General features: G+C 31.4%; 1 protein-coding gene across 15 annotated transcripts; it reads right to left on the bottom strand.

Annotated features, from left to right (window-relative positions):
* Positions 1 to 1,256: 1,256 nt before the first annotated feature.
* On the bottom strand, positions 1,257 to 12,513 carry LOC129290838 (uncharacterized). 15 transcript variants are annotated; one of them, XR_008588576.1, is made up of 10 exons: positions 12,192 to 12,513; positions 12,066 to 12,087; positions 11,868 to 11,965; positions 10,651 to 10,752; positions 7,502 to 7,568; positions 6,738 to 6,793; positions 5,894 to 5,970; positions 5,528 to 5,624; positions 4,352 to 4,439; positions 2,446 to 3,093 (listed from the first exon to the last, which is right to left on the bottom strand). XR_008588576.1 is itself a non-coding variant. In XM_054927867.1 (9 exons), exons 4-8 carry the CDS (start codon positions 7,525 to 7,527, stop codon positions 4,378 to 4,380), a joined length of 318 nt encoding a protein of 105 aa, XP_054783842.1. In that variant the 5' UTR covers positions 7,528 to 7,568; positions 10,651 to 10,752; positions 11,868 to 11,965; positions 12,192 to 12,500; the 3' UTR covers positions 2,456 to 3,093; positions 4,352 to 4,377. The 15 variants fall into 15 exon arrangements, 9 of the variants coding, with proteins under 9 accessions (XP_054783843.1, XP_054783846.1, XP_054783845.1 ...); XM_054927867.1 differs by lacking the exon at positions 12,066 to 12,087 and having other exon boundaries at positions 2,456 to 3,093; positions 12,192 to 12,500; XR_008588571.1 differs by lacking the exons at positions 2,446 to 3,093; positions 10,651 to 10,752; positions 11,868 to 11,965; positions 12,066 to 12,087 and adding exons at positions 1,257 to 1,421; positions 2,239 to 2,335 and having other exon boundaries at positions 12,192 to 12,502.
* Between the last annotated feature and the right edge of the window lie 1,313 nt (positions 12,514 to 13,826).

Below are 13,826 nucleotides of genomic sequence, written 5' to 3'. Positions count from 1 at the left end.
CACACTTCATACTTCTAATTGAAGTTTCAATGTTATAGTAGCGGTTTGCTTTGATTTTTTTTTTTTGGAAAATGTTAAGGAAGAATTAAGACAAAAAAGTTACTCCATATATTTTCATTTTTACTCTTTCAATATTTGGTCTCACATTGATAAGGGTAACAAATGGTGTGTTGCAATATTATGTTACTTGAAACATCTTAATTTTTTAAGGTAAAAAATGAAATTAGCTAAAAAAGGAAAATTCAAAAAAATTATAACAATTCAAGTATTTGAATTGGCCCAAATGAGTATGAAAGGCTGAGGTGCTAGGGTTGGATAAGGTTATATGAACTTTTTTATATGTTCGTGTATTTAAGCTCAACCCAAATAAATTCATTTGAAATTGAGCTTGATCCAATGTCCAAATTACCAACTCTAATCATAACAATATGTTACTGCTATCATTCTTCTCTCTCTTCCTAGCATTGTTAATTGAGCAAATGATATTTTAGTATTTAAAATTTTTAATATAGAAGGATGATTACTCTAAAGGTCATAACTTTTTTTTAATTATCGATTTAATCTTTAAATTTTAACTCAAAATATCTCAATTTTAATGGTTTTTTTGACTTGAAACAACTAACTCCTTGTAATTTTATAACTCGAAATAATTCAATTACTCTAATTTTTTAACTTAATAAACTACAAGGATTGGCTTTTGAGTCAAAATTCAAAAACTAAATTAATAATAGAGACATTTAAGAATTAAGTTATATTATCTCTTATTTTATAAATTGAAAATCTTTAAAAGTGAATAAATTACAACTGACATAAATAATAATACCACTCATTTTACTGATACTCATACTTAAGCATACGTGAGAGGGGTCATTTTGTGTGGAAGAAAACTTTCCCCTCCCACCAAAACTTTCAGAATGTGACTGAGTACCATAAAAAAGCTTTTTGTTAATTTCTATTTTCTTCAAATTTTATTACATACGATTGAAAGGACTAATTTCATGTTCATATTTTTGTTTTATCCTCGTTCTGATAATTGCTTTTATTATCTTTTATGTCCTAATTACGGTATGGTTTATATTTTTATAGTAATTTACATCTTCAGTTAAGTTAAACTTTACAATGCTTCTATTTTCACTACTTATTTTTTGATATTTCGTTGAACTAGCTTTAACCACATGGATGTGCTTGGAAATAGTGATAGACTTGGGGGGGCATCAGATAGAATGGTGGTGATTTGTACTTTAAATGCATATTAATATTTGGGACAATTGCCATAAAATCCTTCATTGGAAAGGAAATTGTCTTGAGAACCAAGAGTAATTTAAAGACCAAATGCACCTCAAGCTTTTCACCTCGCAACTCAAACATATCACCTTGCACCTTCTACGTCAAACATATCACTTTGCACATCATACCTATCACTTTGCACATCATAAAGGTATAAATTTCATGAAAATACAATTTATTACCTTGAAAGTGACAATCTATAAGAAAATAATAACATACACAATAGATTGTTTCGACCACCATGTAAATTACATAACATTTTTTAAGGCCAACATGTAACTTTGTTGGGCAAGATCATAGGCATAGTGTGCAAGTTGATAGACCTGATATACATTTAATCTTTAAATTAGTCTTCATCCCTCTAAACAATTTCCCTCCCAATGAGGGATATTATAACAATTTTCTCATAATATTTTAAAAATACTTTTAAATTTTTATTAGATTAAATTAAAAGTGAAATTTATTAAAATTACATTTTTAAAAAATTGAAACTTGCCCAAAAATAATATTAACAGAACCACATTAATTTAAATTCTCTAGAGATCGAGAGTAACAAACTAGAAGGATGACAAATATGATAATTAAAAGATTATCTTCATTTTAAATTCTATATCCATTAAAAAATTATTTTTTTAAAAAAATACAAAAGTAAAAAAAAATTTGAACCAACTAAATGTACTTATCACCACAAATGAGCACCAAAACAAATTTTCACTTCATCACTGTTATCATGGTGCTCAATTATCTTTATTTTAAATTCTATATCCATTAAAAAATTTCTTTTTAAAAAAATACAAAAGTGAAAAAAAAAAATTGGACCAACTAAATGTACTTATCAACACAAATGAGCACCAAAACAAATTTTCACTTCATCACTGTTATCGTGGTGCTCACACTTCATGAGCACTGAAACCACACTTGGAACTGAGAAGAGGAAAAAAGAAATATTACCCGACGCGCGCGCACACCCATTGATATATCAGGCAGCTCGCTCATTGAACTCTAATTCATCAATGTGCGCATCCACAAGTTAACCAAAAATACTGTTCTATTCAATACAAAAAGAATCTTCAGATAAATGTATAAGCTCATTACTAGCATCTTCGACAAAATGTTTTTTCTACTAATTTAAGCTTTAAAAAAAAAAAAACTTAGGCTCTCCATATAAAATTTTCTCGACCAATCCTAGCACTATCTCAATAATCAATTCTATTCATAATCCAAAACATGCAAAGACAATTTCATTGCAATAATGCTCCTTAAATGACTCTGTAGTGACATCTACATGCATATTTTTAGATCATAGGACCTTACTAACATAATTAACATCAACCAATATATGATGCCAAATATTCATTCTTAGTAGAAATTCAACGTTCTCAATCTGATGGTGGCACATACAATCCTTAGGTGGGCCTAAGGCAATGATATCTATATTAACATGAACATTGGTTTCATCCAAGTCTTGACAATTTGAAGTACATGACGAAAATATAGTCCAAGATAACAGAATCATAATACATAGAATAAAATACAAATGTCAATACAAACAAAACAATATGAAGCGTACTAGTATATTTAAACAAGGGCTAATCTAAAACAAAGTATCAATAGTAAATCCAATTAAAAATTCAAGAGAGACTCATAACAAAATTCAGCACTGCCGCAATTGAATTCCAACAATTGTGAGAGAAAGTGCCCATATCCCAATGGTCATGAAATCTGAAGTTCCTACCCCACTTTCAGAAGGTACACACGAAATTTCTTTTTACCCTTGGAGCCCAGGCCAAACTTTTGCTTCAAAAGCTAAACATTTACACCCATGCCAAAATTATTAGCTGTCAAAAGAAACTACTAAATGTAAACTACCAAAGGTACAATTGCTAGTCGGTCTCATGCTTTTCTGGCACAGAAACCGAATGAAAACAAGCAATTTTATTCTTTTCAAGTCTGAGCTCCTTACACAACCAAAGGGCCCTATTTATAGCTCTGGTGAAAACTGAAGCTTACAAGTTAAAAGGAAAGTTATAAAAATTAAGGGGAGGTTACAAAGAGTTTATTATGCTCCATTATGCGTCTCCCGTTTCTGCTCTTTCCGTTTCATCTCCATTATGCGTCTTTCGTTTCTGCTCTCTCCGTTTCATTTTCATTTTCCAAATTTATATGGTTCTTTTCATGTTAAGAAAATTGGATTAATAATTGAACTGGTAGTAGAGACATTGGTTGCATGGTTCAATACAACAACAACAACAACAACAAGCCTTTATCCCACTAGGTGGGGTCGGCTACATGGATTGCAAGACGCCATTGTGCTCTATCATTTATTAAGCTTGCATGGTTCAATAATTGGACCATAATCAAACTAACCATAAATCAATTAATATATTTTAGACAATATGTGCTTAAAAATAAGAAGAAATAATCATCCATAATATTAAAAAAGAATATTTAAATTCAAAAGAATAATAAATAGTTAAAAAGGTAATGTCCATCAATATTTTATCATAGTCATACAAAATGTTCATGCTTATTTCATAATTTATAATTTGAGTACATGCATAAGTATTTCCTTTATATTTGCTCATTTTTCTTCCTTCCCCTTGCTTGTATGATATATAACAACAAGCCTTGCCTTGCTACATGGGCTCAATTATATAAATTGCACGATGTCATTGTGCTATATAACAAGCCTTGTCTTATATAGACATAAATTGTAACTACTTCTCTTAACGTCTATCAATTAGGTTAAAAGATCCTACAATTTAAGTCATGACTTGCAAATTATAGCCATGACAACGATGATGAATGACAAGCCTTATCCCACTAGGTAGGGTTGGCTACATAGATTGCAGAACATCATTATACTCTATCATCAACCAAACTTTTTAAGAAGAAATTCAAATGAAAGAAATTTCTTTGTTAAGGGCCCATATATAAAATAATCTATTTTACTAACAACATGTAGAATTTGCCCTTTAATAGGGGAAAAATCTCAGGAAAGTTAAATGAGGAAAAATTCCATGCTCTAGAATTTTGAAAAACATTGTTGATATAAAAGACTTACTCGCCATTTGCTTGGGGGCCAAAGATCTAGGGGGATTTTGAGTTTCTAGCCCCATCCGACTTCATTCCAATGATCCCTTGGTCAATTCCTAATTGAGAATAGGATAATAATCAGCTCCACGATCAATGAAATTGATTCTCTATACAAGAGTTTGTCATAAAAATGAATTTCACTTGGCTAAATTAGGGAGAATGACAAAATATATATATTGACATACCCCTACATTATGCAAGTGATAAATAAGTACTGCAAAATGTGATGTAATCCTTAAGAACTTGTTTGACAATTTCATTTTTTACAAAATGATATATTTGCCCCCAACTAAAAATTTAAAACGAAAAATAACTATTAAAAAAATCAGTGACTACGTTTGTTTTGGTGGTTGACTAAAACGAAATAGAAAATGATAAATTCCTTTATGCCAATTTTGTCAATCAGTCAAATGCAAAAAATAATTACTAGTTACAATTGGAAAATGACTACTTTGTTTGGAGAAATGACATCATTTGAGTAGCTAATGACAATTGTTTTTCTGTAAATTCCTTGTTTATAAATCAAGTCCAAGAGCTAAAAGTCAATGACATGTTACAATCAGGAAATGACTACCTCGTTTGGAAAAGTGACAACAGCTAAATAGCAAATGACAAGTGCCTCAGTAAAAGTTTTTTTATCAATCAAGTCCAACATAAAAAAAAAAAATCAGTGACTATTTTGTTTGGACTATTAACTAAAACAAAATAGAAAATGACAAGTTCCTTTCTGTCATTTTTGTCTATCAGTCAACTCCAACTACTAAAATGCAATTACTACTTAAGATTGGAAAATGACTACTTTGTATGAAAAGGTCACTAAGCAAAGGACAAATGCCTCTTAGAAAATTTTAAATTCAGAGTAAATATGTCATTTGGCAAAAAACCAAAATGTCAGACAAGTCTCTAGGGACTACACAATAACTAACATATTTCACGGTGCTTATTGTCATTTGAATGTTTAAGGTGTATTTTTTGTCATTTTGTTTAAGGTGTATTTTTTGTCATTTTCCCTTATTTTTATTGTCATATTTTTTAATAAAACACAAAGTATATAACATTCAACCAGTATGTAACATTCAACCAATCATCGAAGAAACTTGGTCTACTATAAATGCAGTAGTAACAGCAGCAGCAGAATTCATACCCTGGCCATATTTGTTTTCTCCCAATTTCAGTGTCACAGGGCCCTTTTCAACTTTAACTTTACCAGTATTACTTAACTCTTGATACTTGATTCTGACCTATAATTGAACAATATATACATTACATTCAATTGAAAATTGAACAGAATAACATTAGCAGAACCACATATTAATTTAAATCCATAGAGATCACGAGTAGCAAACTAGAAGGACGACAATGAAGCATCTGAGAAAAGGGGAAAAAGAAAGAAGGAAAAATTGGCCACAAGGACCAAAAGGCTTAAATATTTGGGCATAAGTCCCAAATTTTGAAACAAAGCCTACAAGGGACCGTGGACCATGCCAATTTTTCCAAGAAAGAATACTACCATATCCCCTAGTTTGGCAGCTTGCTTGCCGAGGCCTGGTTGAAAATCACTGAATTCGACCTCTGATTGATCAATGTCTGCATCCACAAGTTAATCTTAGATACTTTGTTTATCTAATTCAAAATGAATCTTCAGCTAAATGCATAATCTCATTACTAACATCTTCACCAAAATGTTTTTCTATTAATTAATTCTTTTCACAAAACTTAGGCTCTCCATATAAATTTTTCTAGCCCAATTCTAGCTCTATCTCAATAATCATTTTTTTTCACAATCCATAGCATATGAAAAGACATCTCCTTGCAATAAACGCTCCTTAGATGATTCCGTAGTGACATCAACTGATCTACATGCATATTTTTAGATCATAGGATCTTACTAACATAATTAACATCAACCTATATGACACCAAATATTTATTCTTAATACAACGACAACAACAACAACAACAACAAGCCTTTATCCCACTAGGTGGGGTCGGCTACATGGATTGCAAGACGCCATTGTGCTCTTATAACGTCTATTGTCCATGTTCATGATAGATTCAACAAAGTTTTACATTGGCTGTTGATGGCCTAACACAACCCTCCTCCTTTACCCGGGCTTGGGACTGGCTATAAACATAGGCGGAGTTACCAAATATTTATTCTTAATAAAATTAAAAATTCCGAATCTGATGATGGCACATACAATCTTTAGGTGGGCCTAAGGCAATCGCCTAAAATCACAATGCCATGTTATTTTAGGATCCTAAAACCATACATCAAAGTTGTAGCACTAAACATAACATGAAAAAACAGTAATAATTATTACTTATTAAATTGGGAAGTAATGGAATAATTACCTTGTTGATTCACATTGGAATCCTCTGGTGCCACTGTCGATCTCATAGAATGTGCCCTATGCAAAGAATGTTTTATTCTCAATTAAAAAAAAAAAAGGGTTGTATCCTAGAAGAGAACAACTGACGCATATGTATCTTGATTCTTATTCCATTTTTACATGATAAGGATATTAATTATTTCCTCAAAAAATGTATAGACAAATTGTACTTCAATGGGTAATCTAATCTTCTTAATATATTACATGATCTAATAAGAAAGGTTTGCAATATATATAAAATGATCACAAGTTCAAATGAAATTTTCAAACTGAAAACGTTAGCAGATCTAATCTCACCAAACTTGCAGGATCTCCAGCTATTGACAATTTGTGTCCTTTAACCTTGTACTTTGCACAAGGTTCGTTGCAACAGCATGTGCAAAAAGGTTAAGGGACGCAAATTGTCAAAAGCTAGAGATCAGATCTCTGAAGTAAAAGAAAGCAGCACATAGAGACCATGTACAAATAATTAAGGATGCAATCTGCTTCATTTCAGAGAATAACTGAACATAAGTAAAACTCTATCGATATATGAATAATGATATCTATATTTGACTCCAACCTCTTCACCTCTTACTCTTACTCATAAATCTAATATAGTATGTTGATATGCTGGGATCAGGATGAAGCAATCATCATTTGTAAAATGCTCTCGGTTAGTAGATTTCTAAAACTGTAATACTGATATCTGATATGTGCAGACTCCAAAAGTAAGAATGAACGTACCTGATTAGACCACCTTCTGATGCCATGGATTACAGTCTAGGCAGGACTGATGGGAAAAGCAAAACCGCTGCAAAATTGCAAAACCCAACAAATAGACTTGAGTGGAATTAGATATGTGGTGGAACTAGACATGAGCTAAACAGAAATCACTCATATTGTAATGGCATATTATCCCAGACCAGGAACGGATCCAAGAGCTAATCCATGTGGCCACATTGAAAATAAAATGTTAAGTTGGAGGACAAAATCAATTTTAAATTTTTTTACAAATAAAAATTCAAATATTTTTCAAAGGATGATAATAGAACCCTCGACTCTTATTAGCTTATATCAAACAAAAATCAGAAATAGACTAGTAATGTGGGATGGATGAGTTCATTATTGAATAATAAAGTTGGATTACGAGGGAAATAACAATTCAAGCTAACCACATCACCCTCATACAGCCATACACTAAACTAAATCAAATACAGTTACAGACTACAAGGACAATAGAACAGAAAGAGAAAATAATGATGAAAAATGCTCTTCTTCCACCCAATCTAGCGTTTGACAGGCCAAAACTCATCTCACTACTCTCAATTTTGAAAAGACTGAACTTCCTCCTCCCTAGATGAAAGGAAAGATTTATATAGCAAAAAAGTAGTCATTACCCCTACAACACTACCATTACCTCTGGCTACGTCTAACCTGATTTGTCTTTTACCATTTTAATCTTACAGCTATAAATCTTGGGATAAATCTCTTGACTACTAATGTTAGTCTTCTCTAAATCACTTTTCTTCCTAGATTTTCTACCATAGATCTTAGGAAATGATGTTCAAATATTTTGGGAATTACTAGCTCTATTAGATGATTGAAATGTGGGGGGCAAGCACCTCTCCTTGCCCCCACTTGGACCTGTCCCTGTCCCTGACCAGGGAAGGATTCAGAAAATAATGAATGGGGGCTAAATGAAAAATAAAATGTGAAGTGGGGGCCAAAATCTATAGTAAATTTTTTTACAAATAAAATTCCCAACTTTTTCCAAAGGAAGATTGAAGTGTGGGGGACAAGCACCCTTCCATGCCACCCTTGGATGAGCCCTATCCCTAAAGACTAAATCAATAACTAAGACAAACTTGAAAGACTAAAAGTTAAATTATCCCTAAAATTTTTAAATACCTTAAATGTGTTTTATTTTAACTAAATACTATAATTAAGCAGTCCTCTCATTTGTGTTTTTGCTTCACTAGTGACTACTGAGTTTAAATGTGTGCACTCATTTTCAAAAATGTAAAATTAAATAAATATTTTTGTTCAGAAAATATAACAATGGAAAATATAATAAATAATATATGAGATTTTTACAGCCTGGAAAATAAAAGTTTGGACATTTTTAATAGAAAGAAATTAAAAATTGTAATACAATTATTTTTCCCAAAAATCAAAATAAGAAAAAGAAAACAACTCTAACATAATAAAAATATAATAGTTAACTTATTAGTTACTCCTTCCTCCTGTCCTCAACGAAACATATCATTAAAATCATTCTCCTACATCCCCTCCTGTCAATTTAAACACGATCACTGAAACCCATCTCCAATTTTTTTTGTTCTTCTCTACCTTCCAATTTTCCCATTAACCAAACACACCCTAAATTTACATTGGATAAATAATAAAACCAGTAGAAAGAAAATTTAAAAAAGAATAAATGGAAAAGGCATTTTCTTATTATTATTATTATTATTATTTTTTACTAATTTTGACTTGGATTGAGGGAAATCTAAAAGAAAATGAGAAAGATTAGAGTAAATATTTATTTGCCTCTGATTTTCCTCTGTCCATACACTCCCACTCCAAGGTATTTATAGTTACACATTTCATACTACTTACACAAACAAAATCTCCAACACTATTAAACTTAATAAAAGGACAATGTCACATACTATTCAGATTAATCAAAGTACTTATACAAACAAAATCTCCAACACCTTGATCATGAAATACTATAAACACCAAGGTCAACTTGTTAATACATCATAAGCATCATGACAAAAGATTTATATTCCCTATACAAAAAAGACCAACATGTCACTACATTAGAAACAACAACAACAACAACAACAAGTCTTTATCCCATTAGGTGGGGTCGGCTACATGGATTGCAAGACGCCATTGTGCTCTATCATTTATTAAGCTTTTAGAAATATTATTAATTAAGAAATCACGTTCAACAACTTCCAAGAGTGTTCTCTTAGGCCTTCCTTTACCTCTCTTAGTCGGACTCAAAGTTATATGTTCCACTCTTCTCACTGGTGCCTCCCTTGGTCTTCTTTGTACATGCCCAAACCATCTCAACCGATTTTCTACCATTTTTTCCTCAATAGGTGCCACCCTCACTTTTTCACGTATGTGCTCATTTCGAATTTTATCTTTACGTGTATGTCCGCACATCCATCGTAACATTCTCATCTCTGCTACTCCAACTTTATGCTCTTGCTATCCCGTTAGAGCCCAGCATTCACTACTATATAACATTGCCGGTCTGATAGCAGTACGATAAAACTTTCCTTTAAGTTTATTAGGCACCTTACGGTCACAAATAACTCCTTTAGCTTTTCTCCAATTAAACCACCCAGCTTGAATTCTATGTGAAATATCTCCACTGATTTCGCCATCATTTTGAATAATGGCTCCCAAATATCTAAACTTTTCCACTTGAGGTATAATTTGATCTCCCAATTTCACTTCCAAATTATTTTCGAATAGTCCTTTACCAAATTTACAATGTCTATTGTCCATGTTCATGATAGATTCAACAAATTTTTACATTGGCTGTTGATGGCCTAACACAACCCTCCTCCTTTACCCGGGCTTGGGACCGGCTATAAACATAGACGGAGTTCACTGCATTAGAAACATCATGACAAAAAGTATATGTTCTCCAAACAAAAAAGGCCAACATGTCACCACAAACTAAAAAAAACTATGATCCTTCAACAAATAAATTACCATCACTTATAGGTTTATTAATTAGTCTTGACATCTCTTCCAACAAATAAATTGCATGTAGTCATGTACAATGAAACAAACAAGTTGTACAATAGTATACATACACTACGGCATTCTCAATCTTGTAACACATGGTTCAAGGTTCTAGGACTTACATTTGCCACTTTAAAATTAATCAACTCTTTAACTTCATACTCAAAATCCATATTTTCTGCCTCAATATCCTTGATTGATCCTTCACTATCATAGTTGTTCATCTATGTAACAATCCAAAACCAAGGACGAAGCCAGGATTTAACAATAAGGAGGGTTGAGATTAAAAAACATATATGCTATAAAACTTTTATAAGTTTTGGGAGGACCAAAAATATGTAATATCTATATAATACTAAGAAAAATTTAAAAACTTAGGGAAGCCATGGCCCCTACTCAGACCCCCAACCTCCGCTGGGCCTGTCCAAAACCACACAACTATACATTGATATAAAATTGCAATAGATCAGTAAAAAGTAATTTAGCATTGGGAATCATAGCAAATATCTATATGAAGCAAAATTCCCTACCAAAGTTTCTAGCAATCAGGGACATAGAGTTGCATCAAGAAAAGAGACGAAAGAATACTAAAGATAATATAACATTAGGCCTAATATTATTTATAAACTGAACTTCTTCCTAGCCGAGATAATATACACTAATAGGTTGCACTAAATTCAAGAGAAAAATTAATATCAATATATATTATTCTATACTACTTCTTAATATATACTCCCTCCATTTTTATTTATAAGAGAAACTATTGCTTTTACTTTATATATATATATATATATATAAGTAAAATCACATTTTCCAATGGACATTTATTACAAACTTCCTAAATTACCCCTCATAATTTTATCATTCATAATCACAAGAAACAATTAATAAAGGTTTGATTAACACAATTAATAAAGGATATTGTAATTTAATTTTTTTATTTTCAGACACATTTAATGTAGTTAACCGATTTTCTTAAACTAGTTTATTTTTCAACAAATAGAAACGGAGGGAGTACTAATAATAACAGGGATGGATCTAGAAGTTAATACATTGGGGGCCAAAAATGACAGATTACAAGAAAGTGGGGGGCCAAAATTAATTTTTCACATGCGCTACAAATGAAAATAAACACATTTTGCGAAGAAAAGTTATATCGGGGGAAGCAATCCGTCTCTGCTAATATATACTCCAAGATTCAGATACAGAGTATACTATATATACTCCATCCTATCAGACCATACATTCGGAATCAAAATCGAAGAGCAAAATCTACGAAGGTAATTGAAGATTACACTAATGCCCAGTAAATTCTGAGGCAATCAAAATCGAAAATTACTCTAGCCAATAAAAATCGACGATTACACTTCAAAATCAAGGATAGAAATATTTGCCAAATCCTCGTCGTTCCAGGAATGAGTGAAATATTTTCCGATTCTGAGGAAATCAAAACCGCAGGTTTGAATCAAGGCTATAACAACAGAAAAACAAGGCTAAAAATATTTTCGAAAATTCTGAAAACTTCAAAATCATTCACCGCTCAAATCATCGTTCCATTCCTGATATTTTACAAAATCAAACACGGCAGTTCAGCAATCATAGCAGAACAGCAGAAAATCGAATAGAAAAACGTTGAAGAAGATAAAGAAGAAGAAGAACTGACCTGAGTTGAAGAAGAATAGCACAATGAAGAACACGCCGCCTGAGTAGAGGCTTGAGCGAAAGATGGCGTGTGTAAAAGCGAAAACGAAAATAACGAAGTTGCTGAGTGGAAGAATATTTTATTCTCATCAAATCCTTTATTTATATATTTTTAAAAAATTTGATGGGAGCACGAGAGTTCCATGACGAAGGGTCTCTTCATTTCTTCTTCCTCCTTTTTATTTCCTTTATTTATTTATTTTATTAAATAAATTTATTTTAATAATAAATTTAATGAATAGTTATAATTAAAAAAAAGATAAAAAAAGAAAAAAGGAATGGAGAGACACAGATGACATATTAAAAAAAATATAACCTGAGTTTTTAAGGTGCATTTAAGGAGATTTTTTTTAAAAAAAAATATTTTTAATTAAAAAATATAATTAATAAAAAATTTTAATTAAGTCACTATTAAATAATGATAAACATGGAGAAAGTGTATAATTTTAAAAGAATTAATTAATTCATCGAAATGTGAAATAAGAGAGTAACAAATAATTTTTCTTAAAAATTAAAAAAAAAAGACTAATCTTTTAATTCTTATAGTTTTGCATAATTGCAATTTGATCCTTGCTATTTTAATTTTTGTAAATCACTCCTTATATTTTCTGTCATTAAAAAAGCATTACTCCCTATGTCTTGATGAGGTCCCAGCGTGACATAACAATGTTAAATTTTAAAAAGAATGACAAAAAGATCTTAAAAAAATTAATTAATTTAATTTTAATTTTAATTTTTAATTTTTAAAAATTTATAAGTTTGATTTTTAATTTTATAATTTTATTGTGATAAATTTATAATTCTTTAAACTTATAAATTTTTAAAAATTAAAATTTAAAATCTAAATTAAATTAATTAATTCTTTTGAGTCTTTGTTCTCGTTTTTCCTAAACTATACATGACATGTACACCCAGAGTCATAAATTAAAAGCTGCTGAGTCATTTTTCAGAGAAAGCCCAGTAGAAAAAGAGAGATGGCACCGACAGAGCCATGGCAGTAGTCGTGCAAGACACAGAACAGAGAAGAGTAAGTTTCAAGGGTTATCTTGTCCTGTGCATTAGTTTGGCAATTGAAGTTGGTCCGATATTGGACGAAGAGGAAGATTTGTTGAATCGTGCGCTGAAGATCAAAATCGTGGGTAGAGGAAGAAATATTTAGAACTACCGGGAAGTCGTTGAAGAAGAGGAGTGAAAATTGTGGTAGAGGCTTAAATAGTGACAATGGAACCCTCTTATTTTGTTTCTTTGGCTTTATTTCTGGCGCATTATCCTTGAGTAGAGAGCATGTGAGAGCTTTACTTCAATTTTAATTGAAAATTGGAGTTGAAATTGTGTTGGGACTGGGGGTTAATAAATTCTAGAGGAAGAAGACATACTTGTAGTGTGGTGCTGGATGGAATACCAAATGTGAGAATAAAGTCACGAGGTTGGACTCTGTTCGTAAACTCACAGCAAATGCACAAGAAGAAAGCAAAGAAAAGAGAGGGGATTTTGGTTACGCACACACTGTATGATTTGCCCATAGTCTATCTTCCATAAAACCACCTACTTGATACTTAATACAAAGAACATGTCTCTTGCATAGAGGAACCAATAT

The sequence above is a fragment of the Prosopis cineraria genome, unplaced genomic scaffold (assembly GCF_029017545.1).
Source record: "Prosopis cineraria cultivar Desert tree isolate PC_DT_omini unplaced genomic scaffold, ASM2901754v1 PC13, whole genome shotgun sequence".
Taxonomy (NCBI): Eukaryota; Viridiplantae; Streptophyta; class Magnoliopsida; order Fabales; family Fabaceae; genus Prosopis; species Prosopis cineraria.
The sequence above is the reverse complement of the archived record's forward strand: the minus strand, read 5'-3'. Positions and strand labels throughout refer to the sequence as shown.